The sequence below is a fragment of the Botryllus schlosseri genome, chromosome 3 (assembly GCF_051294905.1).
Source record: "Botryllus schlosseri isolate E-star chromosome 3, Bs_hap1, whole genome shotgun sequence".
In the NCBI taxonomy this organism is placed as follows: domain Eukaryota; kingdom Metazoa; phylum Chordata; class Ascidiacea; order Stolidobranchia; family Styelidae; genus Botryllus; species Botryllus schlosseri.
The window spans coordinates 1,455,044-1,480,617 of record NC_137238.1 but is presented as its reverse complement, the minus strand read 5'-3'; the positions used below and the strand labels follow the sequence as shown (position 1 = coordinate 1,480,617).

At 37.5% G+C, this 25,574-nt stretch overlaps 1 protein-coding gene across 1 annotated transcript in view; it reads right to left on the bottom strand.

Annotated features, from left to right (window-relative positions):
* The window catches only part of LOC145435464 (uncharacterized), a 440,390-nt gene that overhangs the window by 358,442 nt on the left and 56,374 nt on the right, over nucleotides 1-25,574 (bottom strand). The window contains exon 11 of the mRNA XM_080312744.1: nucleotides 9,096-9,263. Coding sequence (XP_080168870.1) covers nucleotides 9,096-9,263 — 168 coding nt within the window. The remainder of the gene's footprint in view (nucleotides 1-9,095; nucleotides 9,264-25,574) is intronic.

The following is a 25,574-nucleotide window of genomic DNA, read 5'->3' as shown; positions in this document are numbered from 1 at the left end:
TGGGTGGTGGTACAGCTCTTTCGGCTGTACCAAGCTACCTCAGCGGACGCCATTTTAACAGTAAACATCAATGTCAAGTTACTGCTGTTTGGTCTACAGCAGAATAAGCTCAAGCTGTGGGGAAAGCCGCATTTATTGCGTAGTGAAAAAAGGCGCGGTGCAGTCGACACATTGGTTAAAAAGTAGTAAAGCTATAAATCATTGATAAATTTATCTAAATTATATTGCACTTGCGCATATAGTTTTAGCTACAAATAAGGCTAAATCTGAATAGTTGAAATAAACAGGCGTAAAAACGTTTTTCGTGACGATTATGAGAGAGAATTCAAAGGTATCTAACGAAGGGCGAGTGTTTCGCACATAGCAATATCTACAGTTCAGACATTAACCTGGAGGCCATAGGAAAGACCGCGACTTCAACTTACATTGATACCCCAAAACACAATAAGTGTGTCATGATGATTAATTTGAGCTATGCAGTCGATGAATAATTTTTCCTCAAGTCGATCAGCACCAACAACCTCAGACTACAAGGCAGCTGCTGCAAAGGGTACCTGGGCATGCCATATTGCCAAACACCAGCGATCATTCCTCACCAACGATTGCACATCGCAATTGTTCAAAGCACAATTCCCCGATTCCAACATTGCAAATAAGTTTTCTTCGGCCAGGACCAAGACTACAAGCATTGTTACTGGAGTTTTTGCTCCATACGCTCAAAAATGATTTTGTCTCAACTTGGTGTACGGCGTTTTTCCATCTTGGTTGACGCCTCTAACGAGATGAAGAAGTTTGGTTTATCACGCCAGGGGGGCAAGACCAAAGTTTTTTTAGGGGGGGCTGACAAAGTGCTGTTTTGGCCATCAATAAAGGTAAACCTAGAACTGAGATGTCGCGAGATCCATGAAGCACTTTCTAATTACGGGGAGTGGCTGGAGCAGATTGTTTCTGGTGAAAGGTATGGAATGTGATATCCCACGGCTTGTATAAATACAAAGTATGTACAAAAACGCCTTTTTATGCTAATTTAATTTTTCGACTGTCCTTATTTTTTGGTCCATGTCGATGGCAACCCTGCATAACTCTAACTGTTGTGACCCTATATTAGTCATTTTAGTGTTCGTAGACGGATATTTACAGTCCTTACCATAATGATTTACTGCAAATGCTTATCATTACTACAACGTAAGATATATATCGATGTACGACAGCTCTTTGTATACCCAGACGCACGCTTTTGCGTAGGTATAATCGCTGAGTAATATTGTATGTATTCCGAATTATACTTTACCATTTGCCGTTATTTAGAATCATATAGACAACAACAATTCACAGACACAATCTATGAAGGTGTATGCCTATTAGAACACGATATATTTCACGTTATGTGACGGGTATTCAGCCGTGTGCTTGAGGCTGGTATGGTAGTCTGACGGAATTCGCTTCCCGGTTTTCAAATGAAACCTTGAGCGGTATAGAACTAACTAGTATAGTTGCTTTAGCACAATATAAACAGAAACTGACAATCGCTATTCATAGCAACAAACTACAGCTGGTTATGACGAATAAAACCAACTAAACGACAGTGTATATGGCGGGTATGAGGAACGCGCGTGTCTGCGAAATGATGCTTCGGCGGATATTTTTGTCACGCGGCCTATCACATAGCTTTTGATCAGCTTAGATGTAACTAATATCAGATATGAAGATATGTGTGGACTTGTATGGACACTAGCTATTGACATAATGAAACAACTATGCCCGAAGGCGGCTAGAACGAAACATACAGAACGTTATCTGATTGTGGTCAATGACGCGCGAATTGCCGACACAGTGCATTTTGCAACATAATTATCTACGGTGTTTGATATACGATTTTGACGTCTTCGATATAATAAATATCAAATAACAAGGTATCAATGAACTTGTACGAACAATATCTATTCACAGAAATGAACAACAACGACCTAGCACGATTAATATGTAATATATCGTGGTTTCAATTACGGCACCCTTCTCTCGTACCGGCATGTCGAAAAATAGACCAGGGGTGGCCAACCTGCGGCAGTAGAAGGAAATTTGTGCGGCCGTGGACACGTATTTCAATTTGTATGTGTTGGCGGCCGTCGACATGAGAATTGAATTCACGAATTTACTCCCAAATTTTTAGGAGATTTTGATTAACCTTGAAATTTTCTTCTACTTCATTTTTTTCGATATTAATGTAGTAGCGCCCTTTGCAACCTGAGCACCACAGTACAGATGTGAACAGCAACGAAAACTGATGCGCCCCAGATAAAAATACCAACTTGGAATCGTGTCCTTCTCACGAAAGAAATTTATTTCTATGTTGCGTTTGGGCGATTTCAATATCTTTCCAATATACCCCTCCCCCAATCCTGATGGGAGGTCAGGAAATAGCAGTATTCAACAAAGTGACTTATTACATTTGGTCCACCCGAAGATACATCATCATTTATAACTGATGCCCTAAATTTTCGAAAACACGCCGTCCATCAACTTTATACCGGAGATATCATTCATAACATGACCACTCGTGATTTCGGTACGTACGCCGATATGAATAAACAGGTTAGTCTGGAGCTCACCGAAAATGGACATGTACAGTTTAAAATGGGTATTTGTCATCTAGTTTGTTCATTACGAACTATGTCCTGGAATGCGGCCGTGGGCTACATGACTACTCAAAATGCGGCTGTGAATAGCAAAAAGGTTGGCCACCCCTGCATTAATAATGAGCTTATGTTGCTTGTTTTTATTTCATTAAGTTGTTGTTCTTCTTGTGACTGGTGGTGAAAAAACAATTCCATGCATCTCAACATCAACCCTGGCTGATAATGCCTAGTTTAATAGAATTTCTTATAACACCTCGCATAGGTCAAATACGTGATTGTGACGTCATAAATGGTGGATGTAGGTGGTACGCGAGCACTGCATAAAACCTGGAAATGGTACGTGGGTGGAAAAAGGTTGGAAACCACTGTCTTAGAGTGTAACCTCGCGATATTTTACATTTAGAGCGGTATGTCAATTCACATAGTGTGATATCTTGAAACCCAGAAATGTGCGTAAGTGTTTTAATTCTCGCCACACACTCTAATAATAAAATATTGAACCGATTGTTAAATGTATCAATAACGACTTGCCAACGAAAATTATTAAAATATGTTTTGTGTTGGTCTGTAAATTCAACATTAACCATATTGTTGCTTTACATTTGATCATGGCGATTACAACTGACCGATTTGTAAAATCTTAGCAAGCACATTATAGCATTCTGTAATACATACAGAGGTGAGTAATGGATTAATTCCCAATCAAGAATATTTCATTATGAAATTCGAACACACACGTAATTTTACATTGAAAATTCTAGCTATTTTAATACGCGGCCGTGTACTTGGAAACATCGACTCGCAATTGTGTTAGATAGATTCACAAATAGAGATGGTAATAACAATGTTTTCAAAAATTTTGCTGTGCAACTGTTTCGTAACTTCGTTACAACGCATTCGTGATGAATTGTCGAATGTGATTTAAGACCACACGTCGAAGATGAATGATTTGTTTTGTCCAAATAAAAAAAAATACTTTGCCTCGGTCTCGCAGAAATGTAATTTTGTATGAATGACATAGACAACAACAAATCTATTTCTACAATTTGAAATGATACTTTAAACAAAAGGGTCTGATGACTTATATTTTAATATTGACAAATGCGTTGATTAGCATGATAAGCTTACAAAATGATACTTTAAACAAAATGGTCTGACGACTTGTATTTTAATATTGACAAATGCATTGATTAGCATGATAAGCTTACAAAATGATACTTTAAACAAAATGGTGTGATGAATTATATTTTAATATTGACAAATGCGTTGATTAGCATGATAAGCTTACAAAATGATACTTTAAACAAAATGGTCTGACGACTTGTATTTTAATATTGACAAATGCATTGATTAGTATGACCAGTTTACAAAATCACGATAATGTTTGGGTGTATGTGTGTTATCATCAAACGAATGTGTGATTTGATTCAAGTCTTACGATTAGACGTTATTTTTCGCGGTTGGAATAAAACGAAAGTTCGTTGAAATAGCATACCTACGAGTTCAGTAATATTCTCTATCGACGAATGCGAATAATCCGACAGCTACAAGCAGAATTTAAAATTTGATGCTGTTTTGTGGTTAACTCAAGTCAGTGATCATGTTTGCGTTGATTTCGAGAATGAACATGACGGGGTAGCTGTTAATTTAGTTAATGTGGTAATAACTATGTCGTAAAGAGTTGCCGACATTCAAAATATTTTACGGTGTAATATTCGGATTCACTTGTGGTAATTTAATTCTCAGTTCCCGCGATGGTAAATATCTTGATTAGTATGATCAGTTTACAAAATCGCGGTGATGTTTTTTGTCGCATGCGTGTTATCGTCAAGCGAATACGTGATTTCTCTCAAGTCTTACGATGAGGCTTGAGTTTGTGAAATATTATTTAATAATCATATAATACCAGTCCTCAAAAACAGTGACTTGAGTTTGTGAAATATTATTTAATAATCATATAACACCAGTCCTCAAAAACAGTGGCGGGATTGTGAGAAATAGATAAATTCCCAGTCAAGCACTTTTCATACATACGAGACAAGTTTTTTCCCAATCGGGGTGGTGATAATGGTGTTTATTAAAAGTTTGCTCATATCATAACGCCCTTCACCACAACGCAAGAGGTGGTATACATGAAAATAATTTTTATCGAGCGCTGATCGAACACTCGAATCTCGGGTTGCGGACCAATTGGTTAATAGGTATTCCGTATTGAATTTGTTTGTATCACGATATCCTGCATTATAACACATGGATTCTCTTGTGAGATATTTTTCAATCTATCACTAGTCAAAAATTCAAATCTCGTAAACTCAATATACAATTTGGTAATCTCAAATTCACATTGGCCGAGCAATAATTTCTGTGTCTTACAGAATATAAACTTATTTTACAGTTAAATAAAAAAATCACTGATCGAGTTGCAAGGTTTCAAACCTTGATATTGCTGTTTCAACTTTAGCTTTGAATCGTGTAAACCAGTGGTTCCCAACCTTTTTCGGTGGCAGGGCCAAATTTAGAATTTCTGAGTACGGTCGGGGCCGCACGAATACCAGGGCAGTGAAAGGAGCCCAAAATAGTCACCAAAATATGAAAATTGGCATTGTTCCGATCATTCGCTTGACGCCATTGGCCATTGTGTTGCCACGCTCCCGTTGTTCATAACAATCAACATTTGGTGGCTATTTCAGAGTAGTTTTATTGCCCTGGCGAGATTTCAATTCGTATTATTGGAATCAGTGCGACACTTGCTTTCGATAAACACCGACATATCAAATTATTCGGACCCTTCGGTCGCGAGCTATAGGACTACCAATTATGTTGCTTTTTGCCGGCTAAGCAGTACGCATCTCGGCGTTTTCAATCGTGAGTCACTTGTTGCACATCTATCTGTAAATTAGTTATCAATACCCAGAGCCGTGACAGCACTTCGTCAGCCCCCCTAAAAAAACTTCGCTCTTGGGCCCCCATAAGGGTGAAAAACCGAACTTCGAAGCCCCCAAGACTCCCCTCAGGCTATAGACGGCTGTTTACCGCTATTTATCATCTAAATCGGATGTCCGTTTTAGGCAGCTACTCTCGACTAATTGCGCGAAGCTCGAAAAATTTATATAATTCATGTTTGAATCGGTCAATATAATCGGCAATTGCATATATATTGGTATCAATTTTTATCCTCTCTCTGCTCACGTAATCATATTGACCGGTTGAGCCGAGTGAGTTGTGTTCGAAAAGGTAGGACCACTCAATATTAATTAAACATCTTCGGGCGTATACCCGTTGGCAGGAACGAAACAGCATTTCGTCAGGCCCCCCAAACACTTATTAGGTCTTGAGCTCCCATAGGGCGATAAACCAAACCCCCGTCCCGTTGTTCGCTTCTGCCACGAAATCAGGATCACCGTTTAGTGAGCCAGAGTGAAGCACGAAAATGTTCGATAATTCAAAATAAAATAGGCCAATAAGATCGGGAATTGCATATATATTGCTATCAATTACGTGTCCTCTCTGCTCACGTTATCAGATTTATCGGTTGAGCTGAGTGAGGTGTCTTGGAAATTGTAGGGCCCGTAAATAATAATTAAAGATATTCGGATGGGCGGAGCCCGTTGCTAAGACTTCGTTACATGATGTTATTTCGTGACCTCCAGTCTGCTATATCAAAAAATATAGAATCGCCCAAACGTACTAAACTAAAAGATGCACACGATTTCAAATTGGTAGTTCTTCACTGGCATATAATTCTTCCCTGTGGGGTGGTAGCCTATTTGTCTCGTGAGGTTCAGATTGCCAAGACAGGAACATTCGGCGCCAGTCATTTAGGCGCCTATGGTCAATTATACCTATATGTATTTTGTATATACATAACGAAGTTTTCCGACAGCGTAAGGGCAGTCCTTTTCGGTCAGGGTTTTCTCGCTGCTGATCGTTCTGGCACACTTCTTGGAGTCGCATGTTACATGGGCTAAAACTTTATATGTCTTCGTGCGTCGTGGCGCGGTAATGGCCAATGCCGATATGCGCACTTCTATAGATCTTGCGTATTTTATCTTGTTGGAGGAGTACCCAATAATTAAGGTACTTGGAAACTTGAAATCGCGCGCGGCGCGAAAATAATTTGAAAAAGTTGCATAAAATTTCATAAAATACTCTATAATTTATGCTAATTCACTAAATAATTTTGGGCCCCCTCCGAGCTCGCTCCCCCCTAATTGGGGGCTTGGGGTGCGGCAGTTACGGTCGTGTCAATACCTATATCTATAGATACTGCTCGTTCAACTGGAAAGTTAGGGCACATTGCATTGAAACAGCAGTGACGTAATCTTAGCAGTCTACTCACAACTTTCCTGCAATCCTAACTGAAAACTCCTGACTTCAAGCCAAGCAAGATTATTTTATAAATATATTTTTTTTTTCTTAAATAGATTTCTCAATATTTTTGTGGGGGCCGCAAAAAGGCTTGCTGAGGGCCGCGGTTGGGAATCACTGGTGTAAACGATTAAGTTTGTGAAATATTTACTGATAATGACATCATTCCATTCTGAAATACCGCACATGCGTAATATTGTTATACAGAGTCAGTTTGACGCTGAGCGATTGATTCTGGCTCAGTTCGTAATAATCGAAACGATAGTCCAGTATACTGTAGCCGTGCATTTGTAAAGAGCTTGATTGCGGGTGACTAATAAACACATTAAATGTATACATCTGTGATTTGTGATATACTTAACACAGTGAGTCAGTTTGGCGCTGAGCGATTGTTTCTGGCTCAGGTCGTAATAATCGATACGATAGTTCAGTATACTGTAGCGCAAGACATGCAGCTGGACAGGAAACAATTCAGTGCGCAGGTCATTCGAAATATAGGTCGCGCGCGCTCGAAATCCTCTTGCACAACGGGCCGCGTTTCCGAATTTCTGAAACGGACGTATTTAGTGGGTCACACATGTCAAAACGCAACCGCAAACATCTGTTTTTCAAAATCAGCCTGCACGAAGCGCGCTTTAGTGAATTTCCTGTGTCGGCTTACTTATTATATTTTACGAAACGATATCGGCGTGTCACACCCGTCAAAATGCAGTGTTTGTGACTCCAAAATGCAGCATTTCCAATTCAGGAAGTGTTTAATTGTTTATTATATTTTACGAATCACGAAATCTTTGTTTATCTTTTATATTTTGCGAAACGATATCGACCGCTTTTAGCATGTCAAAATGCAGTGTTTGTGACTCCAAAATGCAACATTTACGACTCCGGAAGTGTTTAATTGTTTATTATATATTACGAATCACAAATTCTTTGTTTATTTATTATATTAGCACATCACCGCCCCTTAATTACACTACTACTGTGTGTTAATTGGTTCGTTAGCTTGTAACACGGGTACGTGTTAAGAGTGAGAACAATCGCGTTTGGGTTAATGTTCCGTTTCCAGAGTTTGATACGGAGCGACATATGTCCTTGAACCAAGTTTTCAAAGACCTCCTCAGTACAGGCGCACTCATTGGTACAGATATTTCTAGCGAAGCTTTCGCGTCAGCAAAGGGACAAAGTTCTCCTAAAACCAGTAACACTGAGCGCGTGCCGGGGTTGTTACCCTGTTGTTATTAGTTCGTCTCTAACTAGAGATATCTTGTGTAAATATAAAATATCGAAACGCTGTGGAATAAGTTATAAGAGCGACCAGTTCCAGCGCAGTCTCCATTCCCAACTCCCAACACGGTATGCATTTGTACATCACATACACGTAATGGTGTCTACCCCACAGTAACGTGATTCATCGTACGTTGAGTGACGCAGGTGGGTGACTAATGAGCATCGAATACTTAGCGTATTTACAGGATACAGCATTGCTCCGTTTCCTCATCCAAGTAGCAGCACATTCAAAGCGCAATATACGAAGATATTATGATTGCGATTTTCATACCGGACCGTTTTGATCACAGTGATGGAGCTTCAATGCCGCACAAGCTGGGCTTAGGATCCAGAATTAATCACTTTTGGAAATCGAAAATAAACCCTCGATTCTTCAGGATGAAATACCGTATTTTGTTTGTCTCAAGCATTATTTTAGCCAAAATATCTCAATTTGAACCTGACATATTATCTGTTATTACGACTTTGTAAGTTGATATTGATTAGAAAGTCATTTACGTAGCAAGTTACACTACTTTGATGCATTGACCTAAACAGTGGAAAAGCCGCAAATGAGAGAGATGCTCCTGAAATATTGTCCAACTTCGGTGATTCCTATCGTAATAAGCTCTAGCTCGAGTTACGTGCTAGAGTCGCACACACAAATCTTTAATTATCACATGTATGATTTACCAGATCAGTCCGCACAACAACACAATTTCCATCGAAATTGTATTACGATCAGCCGGGAATGAATTGGCGATCACCCTAATGAGCATCCCTGATCCAAAATCTGTCCATCGTTGCTTGAGTAAATAAACTTACTGATATATTGCTATCTTTACACCCAGTGTAGAATTCAGAGAGCTTCGATCTTGTCAAATCACATTGTTGAAAGATTATATTTTTGCATCCCATAGACTTGAGTGTAAATGCGATTTCGCGGTAAGCGTCGGCTGACATTTTGGCATCGGTTATGGTCAGACTCGGCGGCTGTGAAAGAATAATTGAGTAGTCGGATGGGATTCGTTTGTTACCGTCCAATCACAGAAGGCCACGTCGCCTTAATTGCCACGCCTACATTGCCACATCATCCGCCCATTTATTTAGAATGTAAACACTCTCATAATATAATTTGCGTCGGACTATGCCTGGTTTATGATGTCATCACAGAGGAATTAGGCGACTGCAATGCTTTGTGAATTTCAATACCGATTTTCCATGTGTATTTAGCAATATGTATTGAATACCTTTGCGATTTTGAGCGCTGCGACTTGATAATATCAATCCCTACGCTTCTGATGTATGATTTTTTTTTTGTGTTAAGGACCTTGGTAACATTCAGAGTCTGCAACGATTGTTTGGATATACATTATAGCAATACCCCACCAAACTATAGGCGGTTATATTACTCTATTGGCCAGAGATAACTCATCCGTCCATATTTTTAAACTTGATTTTATGTATACAAGTTACGGTCTCTGCAGCCTCAACATTTTACGACTTATTTTCATTGGACGCAGGCAAGCGATTCTCCAGTTCGGAGCTACGAAAACAAGTCACTTGCATGTGCGCGTTCCGAATAGTCTTGTAGAATTTTCTAAAGCCGTAACAGCTAAGTAGCATATACGCGAATCCCAAGGCGAAAATAATCGAACAATAATTTTCTAAAGTCGTAACAGCTCAGTAGCATATACGCGAATCCCAAGCGAAAATAATCGAACGAACTATAGCCGCAGGCGTGCGATTCGCGGGACTTTAATTATAGAAACACTTCCGATGCCTGTACGTGAACCCCGGCGTTATAACGATTAGATCTAATTAGCGCGTTCTGAAGCCGTAAATTTAGTCAACATCATTGAGATAACCCTGATTTAAAGATGATGATCGAGTGTGACAATAGCACTCGTCAAGGTTATACTAACATACCCTTAAACTACTCTCTACTTCACAAAATATAAAGTTAACGATTCCTAACTCGCAGTTACGAAGCAAAAGTCGATATTGCTTTGTGATGATTTTGATGTTGTTCCATACCGATTGGGAAGATAGCACACCTAATTTCGTAACTAACTACATAATCCCCAGTAACGTAGTAAGACGCATAACGGAATTTACGCAAAATCGGTATTGCTCTGCGATAATTTTGATCACTATGTTTTGATAATGACTTGCTTCCGAGAAATAAATCACATTCATTATACGTTAGATGATACTTTTCCTTGATATTCTATCATGTGTATTTAGGACTAATGCGACATCACTATGTTTACGGCAGGTCTGATTTGAACACACTAATTTTGCGTATCACACCACAAACTGCGCAAGCCTTCAAAGTTGATAAGTAAACAAGTATTTGCACTCCATCATAATACTAAAGTAGCTTTTCGCGTATATGTACCTAATACTAAAGTGTTTATGATTTCAAATTGCTTCAACTTCATGACATTTTCAGTATTAAACAGAAATATAGACCTAGAATACTAACTTTTATTCGTAAATAGCTACTTCCTATACCTTAATTTAATGGATTTATCTGAGATCATTCCTTTACTTAATCTCTCCAAAATGTGCATTATACAAGTACGTCACCATCGAAACCCTCTCGCTATAACTATCTGGCAGTATAATTGCATTTAAGACATTATGGCAATGTACCATGTCAAATTTTGTTACGCATTTCATGATTAAACAACTTTAAAACCAACGTAGTTCTATACCGACATTTGCGTGAATCTGTTTTGCGGGAGCGTAGCACATACCTATGCGTAGTCAACTTTAATGGCGGAATTACAGATGCAATTAAGTTTCAACACTTTTACAACGATTCTTGCTTCCTATAACTTCCCACTCGAGGCCCTCGTTATTAGACTATGATCTCAGCCTGAGCTATGTCTTGAAGCCTACGGGACTCTGCTAATTGTTTCGATTTATTCTGCCCGTTTTAATTTAAGACAAGGAAGCCCATTTCACTCAATGTATCGATGCCTACGGTACTCTACAAAATTTCTTGAATAATTCTCCCTATGTTAATTTACGATAAGAAAGACAATTTGACTCCTGAAGTCCGAAATACTTGTTCGCTTGAGCTCAGCCGCAGCGCCTGGAGTGGAATTTTATAGTTCTTGTAAAAAGTTGTTTGTGCACAATATATGTTTAAGGTAGGTCCTACGCATTCATGATTTAGTCCGAGTTTGTATTTTAGTACTACAATTTTATCGCGGAGCGCAACAAGATAAATCGTATGAATTTGTAAACTACTTATTCATGACATAGTAATAATTCTACTTGTGTACTTTTTCATATTTTGCAGCAATTTTAGTAGTACTTAAATAAAATTCGGAATATAAACTAATCGAAAAATTCGGTAACCAATTTCGCATAGGCTATGCATACAAATGAGGAAAGTTACATCAACGCGTGTTAACTAATTGAATTATGTAGCTTGTAATTCATGCAAGTTTCGAAACTTCTACATTGAATCCTTTAAAGTAGAAAAAACTAATCGAAAATATTCACGAAGTTTGGATGCGACATATTTGGGTTTTTTAAAATCATTCATACCCATGATTCGAAATACTTTAACTAACTTATGTTTTCGATATAAGATAAGCGTGAAATGTACAAATTTCTATGTTGCGCAAATACCACAAACTTTGCTTGCTTTCAGAGCCGGCAACTAAATGCAAGACAGAATTTACGCAAAAGTTGCTATTCTGAAAATTTTGTCAAGGTAATAGTTTAAAAACTTACACTTGAGCACTACGAAATGTTCAAGTACTTTATCTTTACACGACGTTTTTTGGAAAATGAATACTAATATTATTGAAAAAATAAAAAATAAAAAGAGCGAAAAATTACATTTTATCCCGGAACGCAACAAGAAAAATCGTATGAATTTGTAAACTACTTATTCATGACATAATAATAATTCTACTTGTACACTTTTTCACACTTTATAACACTTTAAGTAGTACTTAACAGTTTCAGTTTTAAATAAAATACGGAATATAAACTAATCGAAAAATTCGGTTACCAATTTCGCGTAGGCTATGCATACAAATGAGGAAAGTTACATCAACGCGTGTTAACTAGTTGTATCGAGTTATCGAATGATTTTTTTCTTTACATCAAAATAACTAGGGTGTGTAACTACATTAAAAACGTATCTAAATGAGCTCCAGGTCATTGTGATTATGCAGCCTACCAAATTTCATCACACATTTCATGATGGAACAACTTTAAAACTAACGCAGTTCTATAGCAACTTTTGCCTAAATCTGTTTTCGGTAGCATGTACATATCCATAGTCAGCTTTAATAACAGAATTACCATGCTAATATGTGACTCCTCACCTTGACACTTGGTACGTAGTTGTAGGACATTGTGATTATTCAGCATACCAAATTTCTTCACGCATTTCATAATGGAACAACTTTAAAACTAACGCGGCTCTACATCGACTTTTTGCGTACATCTGTTTTGCGGGAGCGTATAGCACGTACCTATACATAGTTAACTTTAATAACGGAATTACCATGCTTAACATTGAATCCCAACTCTAAACTTGATTCGTAGTTGTAGGACATTGTGGCAATGCACCATGCTAAATTTCATCGCACATCTAATGATGGATCACCTTTAAAACTAATGCAGTCGAATACCGACTTTTAAGCATATCTGTTTTGCGTGAACATAGCATATACCTATGCATAGTCAATTTTAATAGCAGAATTACCGTGTTAAACATTGAATTCCCACCTTGAAAGTTGGTACGCGATTATAGGACACTATACCAATGCACCATACCAAATCCCATCACACATTTCATGATGGAACAACTTTAAAACTAACGCGGCTCTACATCGACTTTTTGCGTATATCTGTTTTGCGGGAGCGTATAGCACGTACCTATACATAGTCAACTTTAATAACGGAATTACCATGCTTAACATTGAATCCCAACTCTAAACTTGATTCGTAGTTGTAGGACATTGTGGCAATGCACCATGCTAAATTTCATCGCACATCTAATGATGGATCACCTTTAAAACTAATGCAGTCGAATACCGACTTTTAAGCATATCTGTTTTGCGTGAACATAGCATATACCTATGCATAGCAGACATGGGGTAATCGCGATTAGTAATCGTAATCGATTACGACGATTACAGCATTTTGAAGTAATCGTAATCGCAATCGATTACATTCGAAAAAAATCCGAAGTAATCGTAATCGTAATCGACTACTTCCCATATCTAATCGATTAGTTTGTGAAAGAACGATTACTTTTTGTTTGTACAAGGACTATGATATAAACTGAATATTCGTGAACAAGAATGAGATAATATACCACGTTAGCGATAGCACAAACGTCTGTTTTCAAACGCCACTGACTCATTATTACGTCAGAAGTATTAGCTCCGCTCGTCATTGCGCAACAAGTATCCACACATAGTAAACAGACATGCGATGGACATTGTAGTGTGATTGTAAGAATACCTCCCGTGGTGTATATCAGGTTATCAATACACTACAGAAGCCGCTACCTCGCAGCAGGATATTGATCACCACTCTGCCTATAGTTTCAAATAGTAACTTATTATGTATTAATGTTTGGTTGTATGCTTAGTTAAACGCAGTTTACCATTGCTGCTTGGCGAGCAGGAGGCCTACTTACGCACGTGCACCTGACGAAGATTCGGAATTCTGTACTCGTCGAATAAGACATTGCAGTTTCCACAACGAAGCATTACAAATAAACAGCTGCTGATATATATCATAACCGAGCCGTGCTTAGCCGTTTCTCGTAACATCAGTTCGCTGTATATGTATTAAGTTGAAGGCAGAATTTTTATGTTAACCATATCTTATTCTCATATAACTACTTGAAACGGGCGTCAATCGTTATTTCACAGTTCGTTACTTAGCATTTGGACCTGCCGCCATAGCCATCCGCTTATTTAGCCTGACATGTTAGCGTGGGTTGTAGGTAGCTAGAATCAGCAATTCAGCCAAAACAGCAATTCCCCTGTCCAACCGTTGGTCAATTTTCAAAAGTGAATTTCGTCAATAATAATGGTAATTGCATTATATTACTATTCATTTATAACCTCTCTGAGCCCCGAGTGTCAGATTTACCTGTAAAGCTGGGGCACGTAATTCATATTCATAGCATCGGGTATGTTGTTATAATTACTGTATCTTGTTAATTCGCGACCTCCAGTCCGTTGTATAATCACAAGATATTATACTCGCCCAAACGTAGCAGACTAAAAGAATATCTTTTGTGAAACGCACACACATATTGTCATGGCTTTATTCATTTGTGGATGCGCCGGGTGACATTTGCATTGTTATTACATTGCATTGCTACAGCGCAGTGGTGGCCATACGAACGGGGGGGGGGCTGAGCGAGACTTACCGGGGCCCCTATAAGTATCTATCCGTAACTTATGGGGGGCTTCGCCCCCCAGACCCCTCTTTCGTATCTGTTATTATTATCTATCTATCAAGGTTTGGCCAGGTGCTGGATTCGGCCATGTCTATTTTTTCATGTGTGCAAAGATAGACGACATTAAAACTAAGTAATTCTACCACATGCAGAGACGTGATGATTATCGGGATATGGTACTTTTCTAACAAATGCAGAGATTTGATGCTGATTGACACATCTGTACGGAATCCTATTCTTGCCTTACACGGATTTCCATGTTTATCCGTTATTATCCTTGAAAAAAGCGCATAATCCAAATAGGGGAGCCCTTCGACCAGCCCCCCCTGGCGACCGCCCACCTCGCCCACCCCAAAAGCCACCACTACTACAGCGACCGCGGGCGACTCATTTGGTCCGCGTTGATGACCCCTGTACTAGAAATATTTGAATCGCAAAGCTCGAAAAACATTTACAAGAATTAATTGAATTCTCGAAAATACTCTATAATTTATGTTGGTTTACGAAATACTTATGAGTCCCGTTTGAGCACGCTCCCCACTCTATTAAGGAATTTGGGGTGCGGCAGGTAAAGACCTGGCAATAATGCAAATCGTTGGATGCGATAAATCATCCACTATAAAGTTGGCAATTGATATATTATGACGTAATAAGCAAATGACGCAAGATGTATGAAGAAAGTTGATATCTCATTAAGCCTTTTCATCACAATCCTTGTATTGTCTTCCCATATATCATTTAAGATTATAGTCCTAAGCAAAACAAATGTAATCGTGAGTAATCGTGATTACTTTTTCAATGTAATCGTAATCGTAATCGACTACTTCCTGATTTTGCTGTAATCGTAATCGTAATCGTAATCGCGTGATTCCGAAGTAATCGTAATCGCAATCGATTACATTCATAAAGTAATCACCCCATGTCTGATGCATAGTCAATTTTAATAGCAGAATTACCGTGTTAAACATTGAATTCCCACCTTGAAAGTTGGTACGCGATTATAGGACACTATAACGATGCACCATACCAAATCCCATCACACATTTCATGATGGAACAACTTTAAAACTAACGCGGCTCTACATCGACTTTTTGCGTATATCTGTTTTGCGGGGGCGTATAGCACGTACTCATACATAGCTAACTTTAATAACGGAATTACCATGCTTAACATTGAATCCCAACTCTAAACTTGATACGTAGTTGTAGGACATTATGGCAATGAACCATGCTAAATTTCATCACATATCTAATGATGGAACACCTTTGAAACTATCGCAGTCGAATACCGACTTTTACACATATCTGTTTTTCGTGAACATAGCATATACCCATACATAGTCAATTTTAATAACAGAATTAGCATGCTAAACCTTAAATTCTCACCTTGAACGTTGGTACCCAGTTGTAGGACATAATAACAATGCACCATACCAAATTTCGTCAGGCATTTCATGATGTAACACTTTCAAAACCAACGCAGTTCTATACAGGCTTTTGGCTAAATCTGTTTTTCCGTAGCGTAGCACGTACCTATACATAGTCAACTTTAATATCAATACATGTTTATCGTAAGTCCTACACAGTCATGATATCCGGCCGAGTTTGACTTTTAGAAAACATTATACCGACATCGCGACATCTTACAAAATTGAAACCGCGGTGACTGCTTGAGAGACCTACCAGTGATATCGCGGTAATCTAGTTACTTCCACAAAATAGTATGTATTCAACTTACTTTCCACAAATCTAACGCGCAAAACAATTTACTTTGCTAACGAAAAGTACTGAGTCATCATATCATTATCCACCCAACAATACACCTAAAACATACTATCGTACAAAATGGTCGCTAACCTCTTTGTGCACCAGCTGTAAATCTCACAAGCAACAAGTTTCAAGATTCCAGTTATTGAAAAAATGTTAAAGTGTTTCTCCTGCGCCAAGTCGTTATGTTGACGAAAGCGTATATTGTAATATCATGATCGATTTGCATTCGTTGGTCACAAACTGTCACTACTCTAAATAATTATTTTTCACTCAAACACAACAGCATACTTGTCGCCATTCGTTTTCATCAAGCACGAGTTCAATAAACTTACTTACTACGACATGAATTGGTATTTTTATGTTGTGTAAATAGGCAGAGGTGGTCAGTAACGAAGTACTTCTACTTTTTGGAAGTACTCAAGTAGTTTTCCTCTACTTCTGATACTTACTCAAGTAGATCTGATTTTCTCTACTTTTACTTCTACTTCGTAAAATTTTGTGATCTACTTACTTACTTTTCGCTATTTTCAGTTTGTCAAGTAGAAGTAGTTTATTACCCCTAATGTGAAAGATAGCCTGAGGAATTTCGGGGCTGTTTTCACGGAGTATCAACATTCAATTTTCATAAAAGTCAAGTAAATCCTATAATTTTGTTGTGATTCGCGCATAGTAGTGGTGGAATGACAAATATGTTTTCATGAAAGTATCAGTGAATATAATTCAGGTACCGGATTGCTTGGTTCCTCTCACACCTCATTGTCGCCCATATTAAATATTTCATCACAGTAAATATGGCCCATCATGACGTTTGAAACTACCGATTCGCAATCTAGCAGTTACCAATCACATCGTAATCTAGCAGCACATTACGTGTCTTGCTAATCTCGAATATCCAGCTGTTTAACGCTACACCTGTTTCAGAAGATCACCTTTGAAGCTTTATGGACAAATTACATGAAATATATTTTCTGCTGTTTAAAAGTGGTATTTGTGTTTCACTTTCAATTGCGAGTATCATACTTTGAGTTCTAATTATTTTCAGTTCTTTTGTCTGCAGAACAAACATGTTGAACCTTAAAAGCAAGTGTAGCAATGCCTCTATTTTCCGAAATAAAAGGTATACACTAAATATAACTTTTACGATGCACAATATTTGTTATTTCCTAATCGCGAAAAGTGATGAAACCGTATCCGATACAACTTCTACGTATTGCTCTTCGCCTGAACTTGGGCCTTATAATATGGGGTGGGGTGCCATATCTAACGGGGTCTTCTAGTAAACAAAGGGTTAGTATTGCATTCTCATATCAATACTATAATTTTCATCCCATGGCGCGAAACAATGCTTATGCTGTCGAAAATTGATACCTCCTGGAATGCATCAATACGAATCAAGCTCTCTGCACCTACAGCATAGCTGAATTCGCAGCTTTTGACAGTCCATGCGTACGAATTATGACTGTTTTCAAAACTACTTACTTACTTAAAAGTAGATTTAACGTCAGTCAATTTTACTTCTACTTCAAGTAGTTTTAGGGGGCTTATTGAAAAAGTACTTCTACTCGTACTTGAGTAGATTTTTTCGTCGCTACTTCTACTTCTACTTGAGTAGTTTTCTTGACTACTTTGACCACCTCTGTAAATAGGTAATAATTAATTTTAGTAACACTATACCAACATCATCGAGTTGTGCGAATAGATTTACATGTGGTGTTATGGTTTTAATCGAAGTACACTGCACGATCTAATGTAGAGTCATCTCTATTGTATAGCAACTCGGTAATCGAAATGCATGCATTAACATTTAAACAGCGATCGTGTTTCGTCACGCGAAAAATACGTTCACTACCGCGATACTCTGCACAGGGCGTGCAAATCCTTTTCACACTCGTAATAGTATACCAACGGCTACCTGCGACAACGTTTAACAATACCAACGACACTAAACATACGATACCTACCCAATCTGCAAATTGTTTCGATTTATTCTGTCCGTTTCAATTTAAGATAAGGAAGCCCATTTCACTCAATGTATCGATGCCTACGGTAATTTTCTGATTAATTCTCCCTATGCTTATTTATCACAAAAAAGATGATTTGACACCTAAAGTACGAAATACTTTTACGCTTGAGCTAAGCCGCAGCGCCTGGAGTGGAATTTTACGGGGTATGTGGACTCATTTCGTAGGGCTCTATGCCATAGGAGCATACTTTACGCTCCAATTCGATTCCCACACATTCCATATAATTACTAACAGAACCATTGAGTACCAGCCTTGACATTTTCCGTAGTACTAGATGGCATGTATACAATTTCACGACATCCGACATTACGACGAAGACTATCAAAATATCGAAAGAAGCCCTCTATTCTTTTCTGAAATAATCAAGGTTTTATCAGGACTTCCCTTCATATAAACTCCAGCAGAATCACTAATAACCTCTCAAGTGTACTCAATTTACTCTAATTTGATACTCGTGTACCAAATCCCTATTTTCCGCAAGTATGATAGAGGCTATCGCTCGATACTCAACGATTCGTAATTTTGCTGGAATACAAGTACAATTAGTTTAAAGTAGTTTGAGGTTACGTTTGTATCACCTTGACAAGTGCTATTATCAAAAAATGCTTTTGCTAAACTCTTACACTTTCACTAAACTTCTACACTGAATCTTGTAAAGTAGATAGAAAAGGAAAACTATTAACATAAGGTATGTGAGAAGCACGCAAATTTCGATTGCATACAAATTCCACAAACTGCGCTAACTTCCAGAGTTGTTAAGTATAGAAGTACTCGTACGTCTTGAGAATACCCAAGTAGGTTTTTTGCCTACATGTACCAAATACTCTCTAGTCCTTATGATATTGGAGTACATCAACTTCATGATAGCTACAGTATTAAACAGAAATAGACCTAGAGTACTAACGTTTTTGTGCAGTGAGAGTTCGCAAATTATCGAAGTATTTTTGTTATTTTTATTGCGATAAGTCATTCTGCAGCGCAAAAATGCGTCGAAGGATATAGATGAAACTAGCACCACTCATCAAGACCGCTGATGACAGTACATTTCAACATTTAGTTGCAGTAAATTTCGAGTAAAGTACAAGAAGTGATGATTTCCGAGTGAGTTAAAAAGTAAGTATTGCAGGTATAGTTTACCTGAAAACCGAATACTCTGAAATAGAAGTAGATGCAGTGTAAATAGTTAATCACTTGATTAAGTATAGCGCAAGCAGATAAAACCTATACTTGAGTACTACAAAATACACGAGTAGTTCGCTATCGACTCCCTCCACGTAATAAGTGACTACGGTTTAAGACTGCTTTTACCGATACTCGTCAGTTTCCGTTTTAGATAGAATTCGGAAACCAAATAATTTCATAAACATAAGCTAATTAAATGAATTTACTCGAATGTACTATGCCGCGCTGATAAGATTAATTATAATATACTTATCATGTTAGAGCGATTTTTCTAGCGTAGAAAATCTTTAAAATGTAGTAAGCAGGCCAATATGAAGATATTCGTTGAGCTGAATAAACATAAAAAATACTCTAGACTACTTTATCGGTACTTTACAGTTTCAGTTTTAGATAAAATTTGTCCATTTCACTCCTCGCTATCTAAACATGTTTAGAATATATTATTTGCGATGATACGAACCCGTAAAGTACTCAAGTAGCTTTTCGTTGGATATAGATGAAACTGACACCACTCACCAAGACCACTGGCCCACCGACAAAAAGTACATTTCAACATTTTAGTAACAGTAAAGTCCTACTAAAGTACAAGAAGTCATGATTTCCGAGTGAGTTAAAAAGTAAGTATTGAAGGTATAGTTTGCTCGAAAACCGAAAAACTCTGAAATAGAAGTAGATGCAGTGTAAATAGTCAATCACTTCATTTAGTATAGCGCAAGCAGGCCAAACCTATACTTGAGTACTCCAAAATATACAAGTACTCCCTCCACGTAAAAAGCGACTAGGGTTTAGACTACTTTATCGGTACTTGACAGTTTCAGTTTTAGATCAAATTTGGTGAGACTTTAAATTTTAAAGTAGTTTGAGCTTACGTTTGTATCACCTTGACAAGTATCATTATCAGACATGAAAATGATAATATCACCTAATACAGAAGTTAACACACGTCAATGTGCTTCGGAATTCACGAGAAATTGCTTACTAAGAGAAGTATATTCTTGTATACATAATAGTAGAGAGAATCTTTAAAATGTAGTAAGCAGGTCGATGGGTATTCATTGAGTTGTATAAGCATAAAAAACATTCCCGCGCGCGTCTTAGTATAAGGTGGTAGGGTAGGAAGTGTTAGGTTTAGGAGCGCGCGGGAATGTTTTTTATGCTTATACAACTCAATGAATACCCATCGACCTGCTTACTACATTTTAAAGATTCTCTCCACTATTGTGTATACAAGAATATACTTCTCTTAGTAAGCAATTTCTCGTGAATTCCGAAGCACATTGACGTGTGTTAACTTCTGTATTAGGTGATAGTATCATTTTCATGTCTGATAATGATACTTGTCAAGGTGATACAAACGTAAGCTCAAACTACTTCAAAATTTAAAGTCTCACCAAATTTGATCTAAAACTGAAACTGTCAAGTACCGATAAAGTAGTCTAAACCCTAGTCGCTTTTTTACGTGGAGGGAGTACTTGTATATTTTGGAGTACTCAAGTATAGGTTTGGCCTGCTTGCGCTATACTAAATGAAGTGATTGACTATTTACACTGCATCTACTTCTATTTCAGAGTTTTTCGGTTTTCGAGCAAACTATACCTTCAATACTTACTTTTTAACTCACTCGGAAATCATGACTTCTTGTACTTTAGTAGGACTTTACTGTTACTAAAATGTTGAAATGTACTTTTTGTCGGTGGGCCAGTGGTCTTGGTGAGTGGTGTCAGTTTCATCTATATCCAACGAAAAGCTACTTGAGTACTTTACGGGTTCGTATCATCGCAAATAATATATTCTAAACATGTTTAGATAGCGAGGAGTGAAATGGACAAATTTTATCTAAAACTGAAACTGTAAAGTACCGATAAAGTAGTCTAGAGTATTTTTTATGTTTATTCAGCTCAACGAATATCTTCATTTTGGCCTGCTTACTACATTTTAAAGATTTTCTACGCTAGAAAAATCGCTCTAACATGATAAGTATATTATAATTAATCTTATCAGCGCGGCATAGTACATTCGAGTAAATTCATTTAATTAGCTTATGTTTATGAAATTATTTGGTTTCCGAATTCTATCTAAAACGGAAACTGACGAGTATCGGTAAAAGCAGTCTTAAACCGTAGTCACTTATTACGTGGAGGGAGTCGATAGCGAAGTACTCGTGTATTTTGTAGTACTCAAGTATAGGTTTTATCTGCTTTCGCTATACTTAATCAAGTGATTAACTATTTACACTGCATCTACTTCTATTTCAGAGTATTCGGTTTTCAGGTAAACTATACCTGCAATACTTACTTTTTAACTCACTCGGAAATCATCACTTCTTGTACTTTACTCGAAATTTACTGCAACTAAATGTTGAAATGTACTGTTATCAGCGGTCTTGATGAGTGGTGCTAGTTTCATCTATATCCTACGACGCATTTTTGCGCTGCAGAATGACTTATCGCAATAAAAATAACAAAAATACTTCGATAATTTGCGAACTCTCACTGCACAAAAACGTTAGTACTCTAGGTCTATTTCTGTTTAATACTGTAGCTATCATGAAGTTGATGTACTCCAATATCATAAGGACTAGAGAGTATTTGGTACATGTAGGCAAAAAACCTACTTGGGTATTCTCAAGACGTACGAGTACTTCTATACTTAACAACTCTGGAAGTTAGCGCAGTTTGTGGCATTTGTATGCAATCGAAATTTGCGTGCTTCTCACATACCTTATGTTAATAGTTTTCCTTTTCTATCTACTTTACAAGATTCCGTGTAGAAGTTTAGTGAAAGGGTAAGAGTTTAGCAAAAGCATTTTTTGATAATAGCACTTGTCAAGGTGATACAAACGTAACCTCAAACTACTTTAAACTAATTGTACTTGTATTCCAGCAAAATTACGAATCGTTGAGTATCGAGCGATAGCCTCTATCATACTTGCGGAAAATAGGGATTTGGTACACGAGTATCAAATTAGAGTAAATTGAGTACACTTGAGAGGTTATTAGTGATTCTGCTGGAGTTTATATGAAGGGAAGTCCTGATAAAACCTTGATTATTTCAGAAAAGAATAGAGGGCTTCTTTCGATATTTTGATAGTCTTCGTCGTAATGTCGGATGTCGTGAAATTGTATACATGCCATCTAGTACTACGGAAAATGTCAAGGCTGGTACTCAATGGTTCTGTTAGTAATTATATGGAATGTGTGGGAATCGAATTGGAGCGTAAAGTATGCTCCTATGGCATAGAGCCCTACGAAATGAGTCCACATACCCCGTAAAATTCCACTTCAGGCGCTGCGGCTTAGCTCAAGCGTAAAAGTATTTCGTACTTTAGGTGTCAAATCATCTTTCTTGTGATAAATAAGCATAGGGAGAATTAATCAGAAAATTTTGTAGAGTACCGTAGGCATCGATACATTGAGTGAAATGGGCTTCCTTATCTTAAATTGAAACGGACAGAATAAATCGAAACAATTTGCAGATTGGGTAGGTATCGTATGTTTAGTGTCGTTGGTATTGTTAAACGTTGTCGCAGGTAGCCGTTGGTATACTATTACGAGTGTGAAAAGGATTTGCACGCCCTGTGCAGAGTATCGCGGTAGTGAACGTATTTTTCGCGTGACGAAACACGATCGCTGTTTAAATGTTAATGCATGCATTTCGATTACCGAGTTGCTATACAATAGAGATGACTCTACATTAGATCGTGCAGTGTACTTCGATTAAAACCATAACACCACATGTAAATCTATTCGCACAACTCGATGATGTTGGTATAGTGTTACTAAAATTAATTATTACCTATTTACACAACATAAAAATACCAATTCATGTCGTATTAAGTAAGTTTATTGAACTCGTGCTTGATGCAAACGAATGGCGACAAGTATGCTGTTGTGTTTGAGTGAAAAATAATTATTTAGAGTAGTGACAGTTTGTGACCAACGAATGCAAATCGATCATGATATTACAATATACGCTTTCGTCAACATAACGACTTGGCGCAGGAGAAACACTTTAACATTTTTTCAATAACTGGAATCTTGAAACTTGTTGCTTGTGAGATTTACAGCTGGTGCACAAAGAGGTTAGCGACCATTTTGTACGATAGTATGTTTTAGGTGTATTGTTGGGTGGATAATGATATGATGACTCAGCACTTTTCGTTAGCAAAGTAAATTGTTTTGCGCGTTAGATTTGTGGAAAGTAAGTTGAATACATACTATTTTGTGGAAGTAACTAGATTACCGCGATATCACTGGTAGGTCTCTCAAGCAGTCACCGCGGTTTCAATTTTGTAAGATGTCGCGATGTCGGTATAATGTTTTCTAAAAGTCAAACTCGGCCGGATATCATGACTGTGTAGGACTTACGATAAACATGTATTGATATTAAAGTTGACTATGTATAGGTACGTGCTACGCTACGGAAAAACAGATTTAGCCAAAAGCCTGTATAGAACTGCGTTGGTTTTGAAAGTGTTACATCATGAAATGCCTGACGAAATTTGGTATGGTGCATTGTTATTATGTCCTACAACTGGGTACCAACGTTCAAGGTGAGAATTTAAGGTTTAGCATGCTAATTCTGTTATTAAAATTGACTATGTATGGGTATATGCTATGTTCACGAAAAACAGATATGTGTAAAAGTCGGTATTCGACTGCGATAGTTTCAAAGGTGTTCCATCATTAGATATGTGATGAAATTTAGCATGGTTCATTGCCATAATGTCCTACAACTACGTATCAAGTTTAGAGTTGGGATTCAATGTTAAGCATGGTAATTCCGTTATTAAAGTTAGCTATGTATGAGTACGTGCTATACGCCCCCGCAAAACAGATATACGCAAAAAGTCGATGTAGAGCCGCGTTAGTTTTAAAGTTGTTCCATCATGAAATGTGTGATGGGATTTGGTATGGTGCATCGTTATAGTGTCCTATAATCGCGTACCAACTTTCAAGGTGGGAATTCAATGTTTAACACGGTAATTCTGCTATTAAAATTGACTATGCATAGGTATATGCTATGTTCACGCAAAACAGATATGCTTAAAAGTCGGTATTCGACTGCATTAGTTTTAAAGGTGATCCATCATTAGATGTGCGATGAAATTTAGCATGGTGCATTGCCACAATGTCCTACAACTACGAATCAAGTTTAGAGTTGGGATTCAATGTTAAGCATGGTAATTCCGTTATTAAAGTTGACTATGTATAGGTACGTGCTATACGCTCCCGCAAAACAGATGTACGCAAAAAGTCGATGTAGAGCCGCGTTAGTTTTAAAGTTGTTCCATTATGAAATGCGTGAAGAAATTTGGTATGCTGCATAATCACAATGTCCTACAACTACGTACCAAGTTTCAAGGTGAGGAGTCACATATTAGCATGGTAATTCTGTTATTAAAGCTGACTATGGATATGTACATGCTACCGAAAACAGATTTAGGCAAAAGTTGCTATAGAACTGCGTTAGTTTTAAAGTTGTTCCATCATGAAATGTGTGATGAAATTTGGTATGCTGCATAATCACAATGACCTGGAGCTCATTTAGATACGTTTTTAATGTAGTTACACACTCTAGTTATTTTGATGTAAAGAAAAAAAAGTCATTCGATAACTCGATACAACTAGTTAACACGCGTTGATGTAACTTTCCTCATTTGTATGCATTGCCTACGCGAAATTGGTAACCGAATTTTTCGATTAGTTTATATTCCGTATTTTATTTAAAACTGAAACTGTTAAGTACTACTTAAAGTGTTATAAAGTGTGGAAAAGTGTACAAGTAGAATTATTAATGTTTATTAGTTTACAAATTCATACGATTTTTCTTGTTGCGTTCCGGGATAAAATGTAATTATTCGCTCTTTTTATTT